The 21,626-nt window shown below is 45.7% G+C and overlaps 1 protein-coding gene across 3 annotated transcripts in view; it reads right to left on the bottom strand.

The window, feature by feature from the left end:
• The window catches only part of LOC139351986 (FERM, ARHGEF and pleckstrin domain-containing protein 1-like), a 49,879-nt gene that overhangs the window by 25,141 nt on the left and 3,112 nt on the right, over positions 1-21,626 (bottom strand). For all 3 annotated transcript variants that reach the window (XM_070993969.1, XM_070993971.1, XM_070993970.1), the window contains exon 2: positions 18,829-19,056. In XM_070993969.1, coding sequence (XP_070850070.1) covers positions 18,829-19,002 — 174 coding nt within the window. In that variant the 5' untranslated portion in view covers positions 19,003-19,056. The remainder of the gene's footprint in view (positions 1-18,828; positions 19,057-21,626) is intronic.

Below are 21,626 nucleotides of genomic sequence, written 5' to 3'. Positions count from 1 at the left end.
TGTCAGAGCGGGAAACAGGGGTCACGAGACCTGGTCCGACCTCTTCCTCTTTGCAGGAAGCCTACCTGTAATCGCTTTTTCCAGGCTTTTGATTGGCCAATATAGCTTTAGGGTTACATTTATATCAGTGCCTGTTGGGTTGGCATGCTCTTGACGGAGCTTCAATAGTGTTTTGGGCTTTTTATGTGGCACATTTGGCATTTATATTCAGCATTTGACGGCCTTCAGATATTAATGACGACTACTTCAAAGGACATAGAATTAGCAGACTGTCACAGCTCCAGTTTGTGCAGGATGGGGGGATGAAGGTGCATAGGCAGCAGCACACAAAGCGTGTGCTGTTGTGAACTACACAATAAACTGAAGGTGGAGAGTGCAGAGACGTCAAAGCGTGGTGAGAAGAAAAACGAGGAGGAGAGGAATCAGAGCAGTAAAGGCCAAGGTGGGAGCCAAGTCTGTCACCATCTGGTTACCGTGTGTGTGTGTGTGTCCATCTGTTTCTGTGTGGTCAGTCTGTCTGCAGGGACACACCCCCATGCTGCACTACACACACACACTTTCTCATGCTCGCCAGGCCTCAAGAAACAACAACGGCTGACTGTGAGATAGTGACGGTACAAACTGACTGAATGGCAACCCTGTGCGCGCGTTACGACAGAGAGGCTGGAAGCTCGAGTGACAGATGCCACTGCTGTGTGCAAAGCTCGAGGATCTCTGGAGTTTGGACGGGATCCAGTCCTGGGTAGCGGTAATCTTGGTTTTAAAGGAGGTTAAGAGGGGAGAAGAGGAAGTGGGAGAACAGGTTGGAAGAGGATCCGAGAGCAAACGCAGCTTAAAGGCAGGAAAGCAGGCAAAGAAAGAAGAAGAAAACCAAGATGGAAAATAAAGACTACTTGGTCAAACTCCACCCTTCTCGTTCTTTGCTTCCTCAAGCCGTAGCCACAAATATATTAGTTTCATTCACTGTGTTGATTCATCTCCAAAGAAATTCTCCTCCTCGAGGCTTAATGCTGCATGACTGGTTTGTTTGTCTGTGTTCATCTGTGTCACTCCTTTGTCCCTCACTCGCGTTTTTCTTTCATTAAACCGCTCCGCATGGTTCAAATTGGCTTCATTAAAAACTTGCATGGAAACTCCTGTGCGAAAATGTCCAACTTCAACAAGACGGGGTCCAGTTTTGTGCAAAACAATGTTGGGCTTGGAGGAGACGCGGCCACCGTGTGACCCAAAAACACATGAGACAGAGAATATTAGGCCAGAATAAGGCAAAGAAACGTTGGATTTTTCTGTTTATTTTGCTTAGCAGCTGCATGACTGATTGACGAATTAACACCTGGTGAGAAAAACAGGAAAGAGACAGACCCAGAGAGGCACGCTTTCTTTAATTTCTAGTCAGTATCAGCCACATTCCTGTCTTCAAAGTAGATTAGGATGCTACACAAAAGCACGAGCAAGAAACTGAAAACACTGAAGTGAATCAGGCTCGGGGAGATTTCCAAATATGTTTCGGGAAAAAGCTATTTCCTTTAATATCAGCAAACCCTTCTCCAATAATTACAGTAAGCCTGCGTGCACGCACTGGGGAGATATCCCATGTCACATTTAAGTCATGTGAGACACTGGAATGCAGAGGGGAATGTCATTGAGGGAATGGTGGTGAAACCTTCAGATAGCAATACCAGTTACAATAACACAAACATCACGAACACATGATGCGTCACCGTACGCGCTGCTGGATCTTCAACACTCCTGTGAGAGCTGCGTGTCATGAACCTGTCGGCGTCGAGTCTGAAGCGAACCTGAAGCTCAAGCCCAATATTATTTCAAGAGTCCTGGTTCCAATTGATTTTTTTTTTTTTGCCGAGCTGGCAGGACAACTCAGAAACCCAAACTGAACCGAAGCTTGTGTGAGAAGAAGCTGTAATGAGAAGGTGAGAGCAGGAGTGCTGAAAAGCGAGGGTTCCAAACCCAACAGACAGGGTCAGAATCGGCTACTTTTGTGGCACTGAAGCAAGCACCAGCTGGTCAAGTCCGCTGGATCTGCTCAAAAACGTGCAGAAAGACTTTAAACTTCAAAGCTGATAACGTCAGAGATGATGTTTTCAGAGGTTTCGGATCTTATTTCACATTTGCAACTTTCACAAGGCCGTTCCAGTGAGGAACCAGGAAACGAGTGAGATGATGTGAAACACAACAAAACCCCCACTCACATCCTGTTCTAGGCTCAAAGGTCAAACATTGATTATTTAACAATGCGAACAGTCACAAAAGACTCAAAATACGGAGTAAACCTTGGTGGATCAGGAGTGCCTTTCATTAAAAGCGACCTGGGATAACACCTGGAAGAATCCAGTCCTAATCCCACTCACCAGCAAAGTAAGTCCACTTTGTGACACGCAATGGTACTTAAATGGTCAAGGATTTTCTGGTTATGACTTCCACCTCTCTCCTCTGCTTTTTTACAGACACCTCAAGCACTTTCCGGAGAGAAATACAAGCCCTGGGAATGGAAAAGAGCAGTTTTCTTTGCATAAAAACAGGCTCAGTTGGTCATTTTTTGAGCAACATTTATCATCTCCCTGACATTTTTCTTTATGAAAATGTCACACTCGCTTCTAGCAATTACTAAAGTGGGCCATCTAAAAGTTTAATAGGTCGATAAAGCCTCTCTTCAGCTTCACCTTCACCATCTTTCTTCATAAAACTACCTCCTGCACGGCTTTCAACGATTCCCCTTGCTTAGCATGTCGTGCAATCCTCCATTTACAATCCAAATGTTCAAACTTGTATGTTCAGTTCAAAAACATGCCAATGTACCAGAAAGCAGAGCCAAGCAACACCAGTGCTGACACAGTAAACAGTGGAGATCATGTGATCTGCTCTCATCTTGGCCACAGCTCCAGCAGAGGAAATGGTCACACGGCCGAGGTCAAACGTGACTCATGTATCGGTTTTGAACAAACTGGGCAACAAACAGGAAAAGTGAGGACGTTAATGACAGAGCGCCTCAGGTAAATCTCCTCTCCAAGTCCATAGTTTGAGAGTTTACAGGTCTAAAAATAACTGGTGACCATATGTGTTGCAATGTCTCAGTTGAACACAGTAAACTAGGCCCAGTGGAGCCCAGACTGAGGTCCTTTCAGTTTAAATCACAATCACTTCATTCAGCAGCCACCATCAATGAGCCTTTCTTAGTCAGCCAAAAACACACACTTGTGCTCATGCAGACACACACAGAGACACATTTTATGCAGATATACTTTATCTGTTGTGTATGCATGCAGTGAAACATTCTTAGTATGTGCACTCGCATGCGGACGCACAATTTAAGAGTCTGAAGTTAGACTTTGCTGCTGCAGCTCTGGACTGTAAAAGCAACGTGCAAAGGCCAAGGTCGCGTCCTTAAAGGCAGAGTCCAGTTTCACACAGCTGTCCTTTTGGGCCTCACACCAGCATGGTTCTTGTCTTTTAAGATAATTAGAAGGCGAGCAGGTCGAGCAGCGAGCCTTAACAACCAACTGTCCATCAGTGAACTGTGTTGGAATCTGGATTCAAGCCTGGCCACCATCAGCCAAAAAAACATCCAAGAGGACAAGTCAGGCCTTCAGAAGTCATCAAAATAGCTCCAGACATGGGAAAGGGAACAAAAGCCAGCACTTCTGTTTGCAAAGCATATTTTCCTCACAGCAGCTAAGCTGTTAAAATCCAATGTTCCTGTTTGCGACACTGCTAATGAGAAAAACACAACACGTTTTTATTGGCAAAATAACTGCTTATTTTTCAGGCGAAGAAGTAAAAAAAGGTTCCCAATGAAACGGCGAGGCCGTCTGCAGCCTGCGGCAACTGCTTTCTTTTTCTGTTTGCCTTTCATAAAATGACTCATGCCCTTTCTGGTGCAGCAAAGTAGACTCAAAATTATAGAGGTGCCTCTGAAACAAAATGTATGGTGGGGGGGATGTGTCACAGCCGAGTACAGAAATACCCGTTCTGGTCAGCTGGCAGGTTGATTGTGGTCGGGCCCACACGGTGAGTGTTCCTGGTTTGTGTTACTGACTGTAAACAAGGCTGCAGTTGACTATGTCAGCTCGACGGTAAACGTACCAAAGTGATCCAAAGATAGGCCCTAAAATGTCAGTTTGAACTTAACAACCGAATGGAATTTGCTTTGCCAATCAGGAAGACGTGGTCTTGTTTCTACCTTTCTTGCTAACATTGTCTTTCTTCTTTTCCTTTCTTTTGCTGGACTGGCTCGCTACTTATTCGGTAGCCAGACTCCTGTGTCGGCTCTTTGCCTATCGGGGGACACTTGCCAGTAAGCTGTTGGCGTGCCTGTCGACTTGTCAGACACGTCTTCCTGCCAAACCAACCCTCCGCAACGACACCAGGCAGCGAAAACACACGGGAGATTCAGCAAACACGCTTCCTCTCCGACTTTCCGAGGCAATTCGAATGGCACAAAGTTCGTGCCTGACTAAACTGGGATGTGGTGTATCAAAGTAATTGCTCTCTCGTTTTCTCTATCCGGTCCCATTTTGCCTCCTGAGGCCTGGAGCTGAGAAACCCTGCATATCTGTTTCTCTGTGGCCAAAGCTCCCTTTGTGTTCGAGATGAACAGCGAATGAAAATGCATCAATTACATCTATCTTGCTCTGGAGCGAGTTAATAGAGGCTAAAACAGTCACACCAGCAGTCTCTGTGTACAATCTGTATCTCCGTTTTCCATTTACCATATAAAAGCCTACGCAGACATATTTTACCTATTAACCATTTTATTTATCTTGCAGTGCTTTCCCTCACTCTCCCTTTCTTCGGGTCCTGTCTTGCCCTGCAACTCACGGCCAAGTCAAATATTCTCACCATCTGTCGTGGTGCGCTGCGGGTTTACACAGTCTCCCGCAGTGTCGTCGATGCAAACGACCTATAAAACGAATGCACGTGGCATTTGAAGAATTCATTCTTTGGGTTATGATATATTACGATTGGCTTTTTAAGCTTTCCAAATAAGTCCACTGGTTTGATCTGGTCCGCTGCAAAAAGCACAAACTTAAAAATCAAGACATCTCACTGCCCTTGTGGAATTGTGATTCTCAAAATAATATTTCAAGACATGCATGAAACAACATAAAATGGCTTGAGGCAAATCGGCATGAAGTAAAGGCATGTCTGAAAGGTCTGTAATCCTGCACTCTGACTAATATCAACAGGGATGGAAACCAGATGGGTGAGAGTGATGATAAGAACTCTCCATGAGGGAAAAGACAGGGGAAAAAAAACACCTCAGAGCTGTTCAGTTTCTTCCTCTGGTCCCCTGCTATGAATTCCAGCAGGGATCGTTTCAGCTCTTTGTCAGGCGCATGAAAGAAAGAACATGTTATTACTTCGAGATATGGCTTTAAAACTGTACCATTACTGGACATTCTTTAAAACTCAATATAGCTGCAAAGACGCAAAAAAACCTGACATTTCCAGGGGTGAAATATGTCTGGGAACCTATCAATGGGTCACTAAAAACAAATTAACTTGTGACAAGGAGATAAGTAGAGAGCAGTTAAAGATATGGCCAGACTGAAAATGAAAGTCACACCCTGGTGAGAGAGCGCCAGGAATCACCTGAACCTCAGCTAAAGCGCTGTCTGGCTGTGAGTGCCGGCACTAAGCCGTCATTTCAGCTGGAAATCTGGATTTGTTTTATTTATCTTCGACCTCATCGTGAAATGGTTTAATGGTTTAATACCAGAGACACTCTGTGTGTCCTGCTGCTAAACTGCAGGCCAGTTACAGCAACATGCAGTGCAGCATACCACAGAAATCATTCCAAGAAAGGAAATCCAACTTCAGACCCAAAGTGTCTTATAGGCTGAATCCCATTTCACCCCTTGGCCCTACCCCTTCGTTTTGCGCGTTCACGTGGAGGGGTAGGGGTGTCCCAATTCCCATTATGACGGAGGGGTAGGGGGAAGTGGTAGGGCTATGTACCCCTCCAAATGGAGATTTTTCCGAGGCACACTCCAAACGGAGGGGTACGACAGATTTCCCAGAATGCCTTGCAAGACCGGCAAGATGGCTGCTTCCGCAACTAAAGAAGGCCACAAATGTAAGTATTTTCTCCATGAATAAAGTTCTAAAATGTACGAAAACCACTTTATTGTTTATTGTTTTCTATTGTTGTCTATTGTTTCAATGTGTAGTGGTCATTTTCCTCGTAAAAAATCCCCCGAAAAAAATCGATAGTAGTCGAGGCTTCAGTTACTAGCGGTGCTCTGTGGGCAGCCCTGATGATAATCTACAGTGACAACGTTATCAATAATAACTTCAGCAACCTCGCTGCTGGTATTCAGTTACATTGATAGCGTTGTGGGATACAACATGCAGGAATGTCATACACAAATCGAATGTGACGGTAGCATTAGCTTGTCGCATCTGCCTACGTGGAGACCGACCCGGAAGTTAGTTCCCTCGACAAAGGCAAACGGGATGACTGCAGAAAAGAATCTCTGTGGCAAACTAAATGTTCAGCTTCAAAATTCACGAGTGGGGTACACTGACACATTTCGTTATTGAACAAAACGTGAAAATGTCTTAAGCTTGTGTTAACCGCAGACCGTATTTCAAGCATCTAATGTTCCAAAAACGCATCGATTTTGAGGAAGTGCAACATTGCTAACTCATTTCTGGGATTGAGGACTCATTCCCGTAGCAATCTTCTTTTTTTTCCCTCAATATGCATGTCAGCATCTTGCCCTATTCCCAGATCATTTACTGGGAAAAGTAGAAATGAGATGAATTGTCTTATTTTCTGGGCCCAAGACTCAAATAATCTCTGTTGCGTTTAATAGCCTGAACACAGGCTATTTTCTGAAAGGACCAAGAAAAGAAGTCCATAAACTGTGCTTTAATAGCGTCATATTAAAGTAATTGTGCTCCTTCTTCAGCTTCAGAATTGATGGTCTTTCTTTATTTGTCGCTGCCTAAAGCAACTCAATCGGTTCACATGAGAAGACAAATCACAGCGATCCCCCCCGCTGTTGTTCTGGTTAACCCAGCACCTGCTCTGCTCATGTCACAGGAAAGAAAATGTTCCTAATAGCTTGTTGGTATTGGCTAATGCTCCATTTTGAATGATGAGCATTTGAAGCACCGTGGCTCAAAACAACACCTGGGGGGACGTTTACTGAGCCTGTTGCAAACTGCCATCGCTGCGGTTTTTCAAATTAGCAGGGTATGGAGGAAAGGAACAGGTTTTTATGGCTATCATTCCATTTCCTCCTTTTCATCATTTACTTTTTTAGTACCGCTGCTACATTCAATATCCCCCTTGAATCAGGCTACAGAATGAAGCCAGTCTGAACTGTACGACTTCCCCTCAAGGAAAAAAAGAAAAGACTACAAAAATACCACTGAACAGCAGGACAGCTGGGAGAGGCTTCCTCCCTCCTCGACTGTCCACCAATCGCATCCTCTCGTTCGGATTAGGTTAAACGGCTTAACCCACTGGCAAGACGTCAAAGCCAGTTCCGCCGCGCTGCCAGAAGGGAAAGGGCCGTCCGCACACACACACACACAGGCAGATGGACGCACGTACACACATATGCCGAACTAGACTGTTGGCGAAATACCTGCTAGCATTGTCAGCAGTGACAGCAAGGCACTGTGGGAAATCAAACTGGCAACACCCTGATGGGGGATGATGAAAATACCGACAGGCTGCTGTGAAGACGACGGTGTGTTCAGTGTGTGTGTGGACGTTAAGGCTCACGGCACACTTGAGGCAGACAATTAAATCAAGCAGCAGAGGGGAATACACGCACAATGCTGTACCATTAAAAAGCAATTGCTGTCTCGGGCATGACGGTGGTGAGCATGCTCGTACTACGCCTCGTGCAATAATGAGGTCCGTAAATCTCGCAACAGGGCTGCAATTTTTTTTTTCCTGCAGGCCTCTGGAGCTCCATCGAGAAACAGGGTGATAAAATGGAAACGGTACAGGCTTTTGTCTCATGTGTCTTCCATTGCCATGATGCTTTCAGCATGGGTAGCTTCTGAGTGCAGGTTGCTAATATGCCAAAGATCTATTGTTAGTTATGGAGGACCTTCTGAGATAATGTGACAGGGACCAATATAGTTGCAGCTATAACACACAGGAGGCATGGAGGAAATTAAGGTCCTCTAAAACGCTCAGCGCACATCATTTTCACGGATGTCCTTTGCAAATAAATAAATCCACTTCAGAAATCAAGAAAACGAGCTACTTCCAACTTCAGAATTCGCCTGAGTATGGTCACTTTTTGTGCGTGCATCCATGGTTACGCTGCAAACAGGAAGTGCTAATAGCTCATTCGGCATACATTCTGGTGTCAGCTTGCCAAAATGTAAATAAACACAGGCTAAAAAAAAAGCATTATACTTCCTGTTAACATCCCTGAAAGCCTCTTGAGATTTGTAATCCAAAACTTTAGAGCATGATAGAAGTTAGATGAAAGAATAGAAAATAAAAGAAAAAAATCCACTAATGTGCATTTTTTTATGACCACAGAGGAAACAAGAGCTCATCAGCATCATGTAAAGTGTGGTGTAGAAACTTTTGCTTCAGTCGTTTTAAGAGCTTTAGGCTCTTCACCCCATTTGACCTCCGAGTGAAGAAGGAGCCAAACAAAGCAAGCCAGAAAAGCCTACGCTTGGCATGTGTTTTGTTCCTGCACGTGTCGCTGAAACGAATGATTTACGAGCAAAAATGGGGCGTGGAAACGCAACTGGATAATTGACCTCGGCCTGCGGTGAACACATATGTGTGTGGTTATGAGAATGGAAGATTTACAAGTAAGGAATATCACTTTGATTATGCCACAGCCAAGAATCCTTCATGCAATTAAAACTGGATATCTCCGTGACGTTAAAACATGTCAATCGACACACACATCCCATCATAAACACCAACTATGAGGTGAAAATGAATCTCTGTGCAATCCCTGCAGCCACTCAACTTCAATGTTTCTAAATAACACTGATAAGTTAAAAAGCTGACATAATCCATTTGATAGCAAGAAAAAAAAAAACGCACTTCAATCAACCAAAGCCAGAAGAGTGTTGACAGTGATTCATCAGGGGATGCAATACTGGAAACTCCCAATAAGGGCTGTAAAGAAACAGTGCCCTCCAAACTGAATTATGATGTCTTTGAAAACTGCAAGAATGATGATGAAATGTCTTGACAGAGCGAGGGGCATGACGTTTGGGAGAAAGAAGGGAAGAGAGCGCTCATAAAAGTAAGAAAAGGTGGAGATCGGTGAAAAACAAAAAACACCTTCTCTCCCAAACAGCACATTTCAGGCCACATTCCTCTGCTGGTTTCTCAGAGACAAACGGCTGGAGACCGAGGGACGCAGCAGGGGAGACCCCATTGAATTCCACCGAGGCTTCTGGAAAACGTCCAAAACGGAGACGAGGAGGGAGCGAGGAAGGAGATTAAGAAACACTTCACCTATTGAAGGCAGAGCCCAGTGCAGCATGCTCCCACACATACACTCAATGACACTAAAGACTGGGGAGTGAAGCTCCAGCACCGGGGTCCAGATTTGCGACAGAGATTGAGCGAGGCAGCTCTATGGCCTTAGAGAGGCTTAATAAGGAACCATGGTTCGCTCTTATTAAGGAGGAGAAATCTCATTCAGGACACTGAAGCTGACACTTGGGTTTAAGCTGATTGCTAAACTCTTAGCAAGCCCACTTACGCATTTCTTTGCTGATCTTAAGCAGTGGTTCTCATAGCAAGGACAACAGCCTCTCATGTTGAGGCGCTGCTTCTTTTCCAGTACACATTTCACTCTAGCACTTCGATTCAGTGTTAGTCCAAACTCTATTTAGACGACCCAGAAGCAGCTTGAATTCCTCTTATCTGATTCTCTCTACGGTGGTTTGTTTCTGGGGAGAATGCAAGCCCTCGTTCCTCTAACACAAGCTATCTTACCGGTGGCTTTGATCGCCTACTGTGCCAAGGGAAAACCCTGACACAGGCAAGCTGTTCTCCTCCATCATCGGACGCAGATTTATGGCAGCAGAGACAGCTGGAAAGAGCGGCCACAATACCTAATAACTCCACACATATAAACCTGTCCGGCTCACACCAGAGAGAGAACAGTAAATAGCTAATTCTGTCCTGAGCGCTGGGGAGTTCAGGGAGAATCAAAAGTCAAACCTCAAACAGCGGCGAAAATGATCCAACTGGGGAAAAAACAGGAGCGCTGCCTGAAGCGAACTCCTGCGTCCAACACCAACATGTATCACAAAAAAACATCAATGCGTTACTAGTGTTTTTTTGCCCCAGACAACCTCTGCCAAATTCATTTTTCAAATACAACAGGAGCTGCAAATGAGTTTTGGCTGCCGCCCAGGGTGTCTGCTTCTGATGATAAACCTTCCAGCATTTGGCTAGTAGCTGATGTTAATTTCCCATTGTGTTTAAAACAACAACACTGAGGTATGACCATGCCAAACTGGAATAGCGGTTGTGATGACAAGGAGGCTGAGATATTATTACAGCATGTTAAGCATCAAAGTATCACCACTCCTACTATATACAGGAAGTAATTAATATCCCACTTGTATGAATGGAATGACAAGACAAACTTGCAAAAACAGCAGTGAAATCTTCACCATGAACCCATCTCTGCAGGCTGCTCCAGACCTTTAAGTGGAATCCACAAAAACTACTTATTTGTCTCTGTGGTTTGGTGTAGCACAGTGAAACAGAGGTACAGTGATTACCCTAAATGGGGCCCAGCTCTTCCACTGTTGGCTTGACCGGCCTCCTCACTGGGGACCTCATTCACTGCAATTACAAAAAAAAAAAGAAAAGAAAGAGGGATCCCATCTGCAGCCAAGCAGAGCGGACAGTGTTTGCTCATTCATTGGCTAACGGCGCAATGCAAAAGGCTTCTGTGGGAGACGGATGTGCGCCTGTATGCGTCTTTCTCTCTCTCCCAGAGCTGCAATCGCCCTCATTCTCTATTTCAGTGTAACACCACGTCTCTTTTTCGTCCCTCACTGGGGCCGTCTTCATTTCTTTCTACCCCCATCTGGCTCCCTTTCACAAACAGTCCCAGTAATTGTCCCTCCATCAGCAACAGCCCTCCACTCACTAAGCAATAATCTCTGCCTCGCTCGCTCGTTCCCTCCCTTCCTAGCTCGGAGGCAGCTCCGTCTGTGGCCCTCTCTTTGAACTCAGCACGTCTAAATGCTTCCACGTGGCTCCTCGTGCACACACCCACCTTAACAGCAAAGCAACAAAATGCGTGCTTCTGCTGAGAGAGCGCAACAGCACCCACTTGTTCCAAGTCTTGCTCTGATGTGTTACATATCTAACAGTCCCACAGAAGAGGCCTCTTTCAGCCTGCTTGGAACAGTATGAGGCTTCATTTATTTCCCTGGGGAAGCGTTTGCTCCACAGGGAGGTCAAACCCCGGGGTCAGCTACAGAAGGAAGTACAGAGTAGAAGTAGCTGAGAGGAAAGTCAGTCCACCCTCAGAAGTCCCGTTCTGAGGTCTCCGACCGCAGGAATGAGACACTGAATGCCAACCCTTACATAATAGAGCACAGCTCGTCTGTACGAGGCTCTGTTTGCAAGCATGCTTCATCCACATGTTTCTTAAACCTCTGGGTTGGGACATCCACGGTGTCACAGGATGGTTCAACCAGTCCCAGCCAGGAAACTGGAGGTTACCAGAGGCTCTTGAGTAGGTTTCAAAATAAAAGCCTTACCTGGGGCTCAGGAGCAGGCTGGATTTGTGGAGTAAAAGCTTGAACGAGACTGCTGTGCCCAGTTGATAAATGACCAACCGCTTGGGGAAACAAGCACAAGGCGAGTTGTGGGATCTAAAAATGGTACCACGGGCCAGAAAAAGCCCAGCAACCACAATGTACAAATTTTCATGTTGCGAGTCAATAGCTCTGTAGGGAGGATGACGAATCACTCATGTATCTAAATGATTAAAAAAGAAAACAATCCATTATTTGGCCACGTTCATTCCCCATTTCCATCTATGAGAGAGTCGAGGGGGTGGGGGTGGGGGGATGTCACCCGCAAATCTGATCAAATATTTATTTTAATAAGTCCGTAATTAACTAGTCGTAAGATTGGGTTGAACAGCAGGGCAGGTCATATTATGCACACATGCACTCTCTGTTTATGTTCATGCACAGTGGCCTATAAACTCATATAGCCATGTAACGTGGTTTAAAGTGGCCCTTGTGAGCCCAAGTAAATAGCAGCAACATAGGTTTAGTGTGTCACGGTACTAGAGCGAGCAGGGCCGGGGGTGTTCGCACACACAGAGAGCAGGTCTCTCCGGATGATGATGAATGAGGCCTGCCCAAGCTACTGTTAGTTCTGTAAGCGCTCCAGGAGAGCATAAAGAAGGAAAGAGATTATTTGGAAGCTCAGGTTTGGAGAAATAGAGGCGAGAGGCGAGGGCTCGACTCCGCGCTGAGACGACGGGTCATAAACTCGCGGAGATCACAAAGCCGGTGTTTGAGCCTCACCCTGAAATGACTGCACTTTTCTGCCTTTAAACATCACCTTGGATCTACCCACACATCCAAGCCACTGCAACGTAACTGCCATGACTCCTGCAAGTTTTAGAAGTAATAAAGAACCGTGATCATAGTTTGGCCCCAAGCATCAAAATACACAGTCTGTCATCTCTTATCGCTTTGTGCATGTCTCTCTCCTCTCTCCCTCTTCAGCGTAAATGTCAGGGGGGGGAAAAAGCAACTCAATAAAAGGGATAAAAACAGTGGAAGTAAGTGAATCTCAGCTGCGTTTTAACATGTTTCAGGGTAAAACTGCAGCACGGGATACACAAACATCTCCACATTCAATCCCAGTCCCAGCTGACTCTTGGAGTTTGTCATTCAACCCGAAGTTCAAAAATAACTCTGGAGAAAATTGGAACCGTCTGGTGCTGTGCATGCTAATTCACTGCATTAAAACTAATTTCCTCTGCTCTTGTCGGGGCCAGGCCTCAGCTGTGGAAGCACAACAATGAGGCAGTCATGACTCTTGTTGTGGAGGAGGGATGAGACACAGTTCAGGCCACAAACGTGCTTCTAACAGAGCAGACAGGTAGGCTTTAAAGCATCTGGACGACATGACGCAAAGATTCAAAATCTACGTCTCTCATTGGATCTTTCTGCAAATTCATCCTTCGTTTGTCTTTTAAGACGCTTCTTGGAGGTGTCACTGACTCGCTATCCCCCTTTCTCATTCATATCTGTTCCCTCCACATGTATCACTTCCTCCCAAGGTAGCTCACAGCACAAAGGCCCATCCATCTGAAATGTCAACTGCTGCACATCGGAGCTAAGGAGTGCGTGTGTGCGTGTGTGTTTGTGCATAATGTGGTAGAGACTTGCAGCTCATTTATCACGGGCCTTTGGGGACTGCTAGTCCATCAAATGATGTCGTCTATAAAGCGGTTCTATCATCCTAATCCTCAAAACCCTCCCCCCGTAGTCTTGTATCTTCCCACATTCCTGTTTTAAGACAAAAAAAACACACACAAGGTCAGGAACCACGCAGATCACAAAGCTGCAATCCAATCGCGCAACAAATGCCCCGTAGTGATCTTATTGCGCCAGAAGACGCACACTCCCCCATCCAGCGTCCCCCCGCTAACAGGCGCCTGTTTTTAAAGCTTCTGACGTCCACGGAGAAGGTCAATCTTGATGCAGACATACTGGATGGTCTTGCAGGGATTAAGGTCAAGTGAGCATGCTCGACACGAGAGCGTGCGAAAATATTTACCAACCAGCCACCACTGACAGAAGAACGAAAAAATAACGTTCCTTTAGTATTATATCATCTTAAAAAGAGATGGGAGGCGTCTAAACCAATAAGATGTCTTCCTGAGGGCAGGTCCATGGGGGACCGGCTTAACTGAGCTCAACGGCTCGCCAGGGAGTCAGCAGGGCTTCATCTTTGTCATCATAATGTAGTCCAAGTCATGCCTGTGCGTATGAAGATGTTGCAGATGTCTGACAAATCTGGAGTGAAGCTCAGCTGCAGATGCCATCGTGGAGGTCCACGAGTGTTTAAATCAGCTGAATGCAAAAACCACTCTGTTAAAAAAAAAAAGACAGTGGCTGTCCAGACACTTGCTGCTTCTTTCCTGCTATAAAAAACCCTCCGTAGAAGAAAACATGTCATTTCAAACTCAATGTCAAGTTGTTTTGCTCTCCCTTCCCGGCCTCTGTCAAGTTAAAGTCCAGGCAAAGGATAAGTCCAGTGATGTTCTGTGTGCTTGCTGTTGTAAATAAATCCCCTAAAATAAGACCAAAACTAATGTGTAAAAGGTAGTAAAGGGACTAAATAATTGCTGGGGCAACTACTGTTTTTAGTTATTCAAACAGGAGTAAAGATTGCATTCGTTGGGGACTATTTTCTGCGGCGCATTAACAGACATTAGGTGCTTTGATGAGAATTACAGCGGGACAGCAGTGTGTGTGAGACTCAAAATGCACCACAGTGCATTCTTGTGTTTAAAGAGCTCAAGAAATGTTTTGTTTGAATGCTGCACATGCTCTCTCTTGTCCTGTATTTTCATGTCGAAACAGGTGTGAGCTCCAGCCAAGCGCAGTCACTTGCTCCTTTTCTCTGAGTTTTATTAATCTCCACCACACAAACCAATATGGTTTCCTTTGGAAAACTCCCCCTCAATCACTGCTGCTGTGACCTCACGACAAACCCGAGAGAATCTGGGGCAGGAAGCTTTACTTGCGAGGGTGAATCGTGCAACAGAGTTTCCCCTCTGACAAGTAAACGCTGCAGCGTAAACAGATTCAAAACGTTAAAACAATGCTTAGTTTGTGTGATGGAAGAAAGAGGAGGAATGACGCGATTCTCGTGCTAAGCCAGTCCGCAGTGAAAGCAAATGCGGCCACGTTCAAATCTACAAACAAGCGGTTTCACTGATGCTGAATTACACCAGAACAGGTGAAAGGCAAATGAGTAATGTACGTCCTCCATAATTCGCCATGCATGCAAGAATACACACACGCAGCACATCCTCTCTACCTTCAATTATTTACCAGGAGGGAGTGAGCAACAATGTTCTGCACTCACACACTCCTCCATCACGCTGTTTCCATTCCACATTAATAATGAAGCCTCAAAGTGTGTATGTGTGTGTGTGTAGCCGTAGTGGTCACTAATGCACTCTAAGGGTGAATCCCATTTCTCTTTTCTACCCCTACCCCTTAGCCCTACCCCTTGTCCCTTGCCCCTTGAAACGGAGTGCCAAGGGGTAGGGCCGAAAGTCAACCCCTCCGAATTAGGACACCCCTTCGACAATCGCGTACGTCATCAGTAGTCGCCGCTGCCTCTTACGTAGGCAGATGCGACAAGCTAATGCTACCGTCACATTCGATTTGTGTATGACATTCCTGCATGTTGTATCCCACAACGCTATCAATGTAACTGAATACCAGCAGCGAGGTTGCCAAAGTTATTATTGATAATGTTATCACTGTAGATTATCATCAGGGCTGCCCACAGAGCACCGCTAGTGGCATTCAGCCTGGCAACGGTAACCACGTAACTGAAGCCTTGACTACTATCGATTTTTTTCGGGGGTTTTTTTTTTACGAGGAAAATGACCACTACACATTGAAACAATGTTAAAATAGACAATAAAGTGGTTTTCGTACATTTTAAAACTTCGTTCATGGAGAAAATACCGGTCTTGCGAGGCATTCTGAGAAATCTGTCGTACCCCTCCGTTTGGAGTGTGCTTCGGAAAAATCTCCGTTTGGAGGGGTACATAGCCCTACCACTTCCCCCTACCCGTCCGTCATAATGGGAATTGGGACACCCCCACCCCTCCACGTGAACGCGCAAAACGGAGGGGTAGGGCCAAGGGGGAGGGCCAAGGGGTGAAATGGGATTCAGCCTAAATGTTTTCAACTTCAGCTCAGAGGAAAAAGAAAACGACAAATAATGAAAAATGCTTTTCTGGTTGCTACATGCAGAAGCTTGACGGACAAGTTCTCATATTGGGGGGGGGGGGGGCTGCATTAGATTTAAACGGTATCCAGCTTAAACTCTGTGGGATCTCCTTTTGATCCAACGGATTCCACATTGCCCCTCATGGGAATCTTGCTAATAGAGTCCGTTCATGGGGCTTCAGCGGAGGCCACATTCCCGACTGAAAGCCCGGGGACACGGCTGATTTCATAAACACTGGAAATGTTGTGACATAGAATTCTGAGGATAAATGGGGGAAGAGCTCGGTGTCAACACCCTGGATCCAAGAGATGGAACTTTACTGGAGATGCATGCTGCACCAATGCTAATGTACTTGTAATGTAATCAACTTGATACTCGGGCTGTGACTAACAATTGTTCTCATTATCAATTAATCTGCTGATCATTGTCTCGATTAAGCATTTGGTCAATAAAGGTCCCAGATTCTTAAAGTTCAAGGTGGGTTAAGTCTTTAAATGTCTTGTTTTGGCAGCCCAAAATAAAGATACTCACTTTAATATGATATGAAGCATATAAAGAAAGGTAGGACATCACCTTATTTGAGAGGCTGAAACCAGCATTTTGAGCTCAGAATAAGCAGCCAGTGGGTTTAAAGTCACTGAAGTTTTTTAAAACACTGAATAAAAAGGTTCAAATTTAAGCATCGAGCATGGGAAGCGTCAGTAAACAATACAACAGTACCATAGCACGCCACATTTTGTAGTTAAAAATGGAAAAAGTGTGACTGTTACTGATAAAGAGCCCTCTCTTTCTGCATCCCCCTGGCTGAGCCTTTAAGAGAACAGGCTCCATTAATAAGCGAGCCTTCCACTTTGCCTCCCCGCAGTGAGAAAATGCCCACTCGAGTGCCAGCGTCAGTGTAAGCTGCAGGCTTATCTCCTAATTCACACGTTGGACTGCACCTACTGCACAAACACACTTGGGTGAGTCAAGCTCAGAAGACAAAGCCTCCCTTATTTCACCGAACCTGCGATAAGCACTGAAAACATTACAAGTCATTAATTTGGTCAGTTCACTTTCCATTCTTCTCTCCTCCCTTCTTCCCTTTGCTTCATTCATTTCCTCCTGCCCTCATCCCCTCATCGTTCCTTCCACTTCCGCTTTGTCACCATCCCCGGTGCAGGGGAAATAAATCTCAACCTGCAAGAGTGCGGTATTAGTATTTTGTGTCTGCGCCGCTGTTGTCAGCTGACGCGCTCTGCTCTCCTGTGGTCCGAGCGGTGACGTCTAAAGATGTTCCACAGAGATAGAACGTTTAATTTCTGTGTGGGTGGAAGACGGAGGGCAGAAAAAGACGGTGGAGAGATCCCTGTTATGAGGAGGAGTAGTGCTGCTGCTGCTGCTGCTGCTGCTGCTGCTGCTGCTGTGGAGAACCACAAGCTTACATCAATTTGAGGAGACGTCAATTTAGGATTTTGGAAAAATGCTAAAAACACACACGCAGATGACTTCCCTCACACAGACACCGGAGCCCGGCCGTCTGTCAAACGGTCCACTCATGCATCCTCAGGCACTGACAACCACATACATTCTTGGCATTTTCTCAAGAGCCAATTACGGCTCGCCAAACTGGCAGCTCTGGGTGTTCCACAAGCCGGCTGAGACGGTGACTCGCTGGATTCTTTCTTAATTAGCATCACAAAAACTCCCCAATTTCTAAGCTGATAATGCAGCGGCTGGGTTTTCTAAAGGCGTGCGAATTGCAGAGGAAGGCGTGCAGCTCAGCGCTCTGTCAGCTTGCAGCGGGCGTTAATTCGGAAAATGAACACCACTCCCACCCGGAGATGACACGCCAAAGTGTCGATCATTGCAGCCGCAGCCTTGCTGCCCTTTTTCTAAACAACATGAGGAAGCTGCTGCTGTACACAAACACAGGCCTCACACTCATTTATACACAAGCAGAGGAAAAACTGAGAGGGAGCAAATGCTGTGTGTTTCTGTGTGTGAGGCAGGACCAGGGGTCTGTAGGTGTGGTGTGTTTAGACAGGAAGCTGGCTTCTATCCCACTTCCTGTGTATCTCCAGGAAGTAGAGATACGAGATAAGACTCAAGGTAAATGGACATAACTGCAACTGGTGATGGATTACAAACGGACGGAGGGAAAAGTATTTGAATGTCCCCACTGATAAACCAAATCTCTTGTGTTTTATGACAGCTTTTTGAAGATCTGCATCAGTCATTAATGTGCAGGGGGTGCAGCAGGGGGTTGATAAATAGATAGATGAGACACACAGCTGCTTCTATTATTAGCAGCCAAAATTTAAGTGCCACATTAAAGATCTGGACTCTTCCATTAGTGCGTCCAGCCTGGGAATTTCTTAAATAAGAGAGCCTGGGTTATTTAGGCAGGAATAAACATCCTCGAAAAGCAACTTTTAGTCTCAGGCCAAAAACTGTGCCTCTAATTAGTTTCAAATACAGATTTATTGCACTTTTTTCCCGGGAAAACCAGGACGGCATGAAAATGTAATGAACAGCTGCCTTCAAGGTTTATGACTGAGGTTGACGGAGAAAAACAATGGTTTCAAAGCACATTTTGTCACAATTCTGAAGTGCAGCCTTACAACAAGCCTCATAACCAATGAATAAGGTGCTAGAACAAACATTTACTTGGGTTTGTCTCCCGTCAAAAAATGCCACTAAGCTTTCTGGCCTAAAGAGTCAACACCAGTGAAACCAGTGAAAAACTCCCGCGACGATTCGGTGAACACTTCACAGCAATAACATCCCTACTTTATGTCTAATCACCTGGATAGCACATGTAAGCAGACACTCACAGATACACTACTCACCGATATCTGGAAGACTTCCTGTGTGTCATCGAGCATCTGGACCCTTATGGAGACCTGTCGTCCTGGAGGCTGGGCAGGAGGACGCAGGCCTGGCTCCAGGGTGGACACCCCAAAGCTCTCGGGGGCGCCCAGCCTCTGACCGGCTGTCGACGGCCTGTCGGCTGGTTCGACCATGGTGACAGACACTACGGGAAGGGGCTCTTGAGCTGCAGGCACCGCTGTTCACGTCTGCAGGAGAAAGGAAAGAATAGTTTTAGATTTAAATTTTGGGGCTGCAGTTTGTGTCTTCTTATGGGTGTGATTTTTTGATTCTTAGGTTCTTTAACACATTTAATAGCCAAATAGTCTACTTAGGCCCTCATTGTAAATAGCACAGTTACATCAAGGTCAAAAGTTGCCTTCAGTACGGTCTTAAACGTGGAGAAAAATTTGTCTCCTATCTAAAAAGGGAGTCGGGGCTTCTGCGGTGGCGATGTAGAAAACGCGGCTTAGAGGGAAACTTGCTTAATTACTTCAAGAAATGTGCAAATAAATCCTGCATTTTATTCAGTCAAGGTTAAATTGGCCTGGCACAAAGGAAAAAACCACCAGACATTTAGTCAGTGAGTTTTTCAGTGGTGACTTTGTATTGGACGGGGTGATGAGACGAGTCTACAAACCACAGACTAGAACAGCCCTGTACGGTACGACAGCTGAACTCAGACATGTCTCACACCTTGCTAGACACACGCTTCTTCCAGCTGCGGCGCATGCAGGTGGGATTTACCACCTTTCCTACGAACCAAACACAGCGCTCCGTTTAAGACCAGTTCAGACTTGAACCGAGGCTTCACAAGTGGGGCAGATGAGATACGGTCTGAGTAGGCACAAAGACAAGACTCACCCCCCTCTTCTTTTCAGACACGCACCCCCCCCCCTCCACCTCCATCCCACACTTGATAAACCTCAAACTCAGACAATAAATTTGCTCTCAGACAGTTGGTGACATCACGGCAGAGGAATGTTCTAGCAGACGGTCAGGGGGGGCAATGCAGGCATGAAGTGCCCTGACACACATACAAACACAGCGGTTCTTAATGAATACAGCACAATGTGGTTACATGTCGGAGATCTATTTCTTTGCTTTCTCTGAGGGGAAATTGCTGTTTTGTCCTTAGTTGCTGCATCAATCATTAAATCGATGTCATGAGGGATCTTTTGGACATCACAACGAACAGGTTGGTAGATCTTTGAGTAGCCGCAGGTTAAAACCCCCAGAAGCAGCATGCACACACTGCATTCTTGATGGTGACAAATAAGAGCCAAAGAGATAAATCATAAACAGATGATCACCCTGTTTGAGTGTCCTTCAGCAAAGGGTTCACCTTGTCAAGCATGAGGCCCATATTTCAAATACAGTATGTCATTGGGTTGACAGGGCTGTCCGATTCCAAAGGCTCCTCCAAAACGTGTCTGAGAAAGCTTTCTTTTGCCCAAATCTGGGGAGCAAAACTGGTGTGTAATTTGTGGTCTTTCGTAGACTATCCTAAAATCTGCCGAGGGCCGTTCGCTTTCCTCTGTGAGCCGAAGAAACCAGAAGCCTCGTGCACAATATACCCAGCAGGCTCGTCCCACAAAGCAGAGCTGAAACAATAAAGGAGAAGATACTAAGCCCTTTAAAACGTCTAAAAGCGTTTGTTTGTTTGTTTGTTGAGTTGTGTATTTACAGTATCCCAAATGTTTCCCGCTATATTCAAACCAAGAGAAATCTGTAATTTTAGTCAAGGTCGTCTGTTGCTATAACTTCTGAGGAAACACCAGATGACACGCCAGACAGAGGGAAAGGAGGTCAGTGAGCGTAACTAAAGGTAATGTGTAATTTTATATCAAGATACAGTCATTGTTCGAGAAATTCATTTAAGAAATGCTTTTAAATGACCACACTGGTCAGTTGGGATGCCTCCTGCTCTATATTTACAATTTTTCCTCCATGTTTTCCGGTCACGCTCTTCTTCTGTGGTGGTTTGTGAACCAGCTCATCTGAGAAGTCTTGCAGTCTTGAAATAGTGTTGGGCAGTTTTTTGTATGATTTTCTGGCATTTTACAGGTCGAACAACTCCTCTAGAAAACAACCAGCAGATTAATTGATCATGAAAATAACAATTATAGTTGCAGCCCAACTGCAGAGCTCTAAGTCCAGGTCAGATCGCCGAAGGAAGAGGCCCTGGAAACGGCACACAGCCGTCCAAGCTCCAGGGGAGCTGCTCCGTGGCTGACCTCTGACCTCAGCGTGAAAGTGCACTTTCAGAAGAGAAGAAGAAGAAGCAGAGGGACAATCCGCTTTATTTGTCACACATTTTTACAGACACGCTGAACACGCCATGCAAATTGGTGAAATCTGTCTTCCGCTTTTAACCCATCCTGGTCGTCCTCGCGGCAGACCAGGAGCGGTGGGCTGCCATCCGACCGGCACCCGGGGACCCAGTTTCCTTCGTCACCATTGGTCAGGTGGTGATCTTCCTGCATGTTTTTGGTGTTTTTTTTTCTTTTAAGGAGGAAACCCCAGGTGAACACTGGGAGAACATGCAACTCCACACAGAAAGGCCTCTTTCCTCGAGCAGCAGGCACCGAAGGCATGGTGGAGGACAGCACCACAGCGAGATTCGAACCGGGACCTTCTAGCTTCCGGAGGCGTCAGTGTTACCACTTGTCCCACCGTGCCATTCTTCCTGCATCAACTGCCACAAAAACACACCCTGTGCAATCATGTGCATTTGCAAATAAACTCTAAAGACAACCCTCCCCTTTGTTCTTTCACA

The sequence above is a fragment of the Chaetodon trifascialis genome, chromosome 24, assembly GCF_039877785.1.
Source record: "Chaetodon trifascialis isolate fChaTrf1 chromosome 24, fChaTrf1.hap1, whole genome shotgun sequence".
Lineage (NCBI taxonomy): Eukaryota > Metazoa > Chordata > Actinopteri > Chaetodontiformes > Chaetodontidae > Chaetodon > Chaetodon trifascialis.
This window is presented reverse-complemented; position numbering and strand designations above follow the sequence as displayed.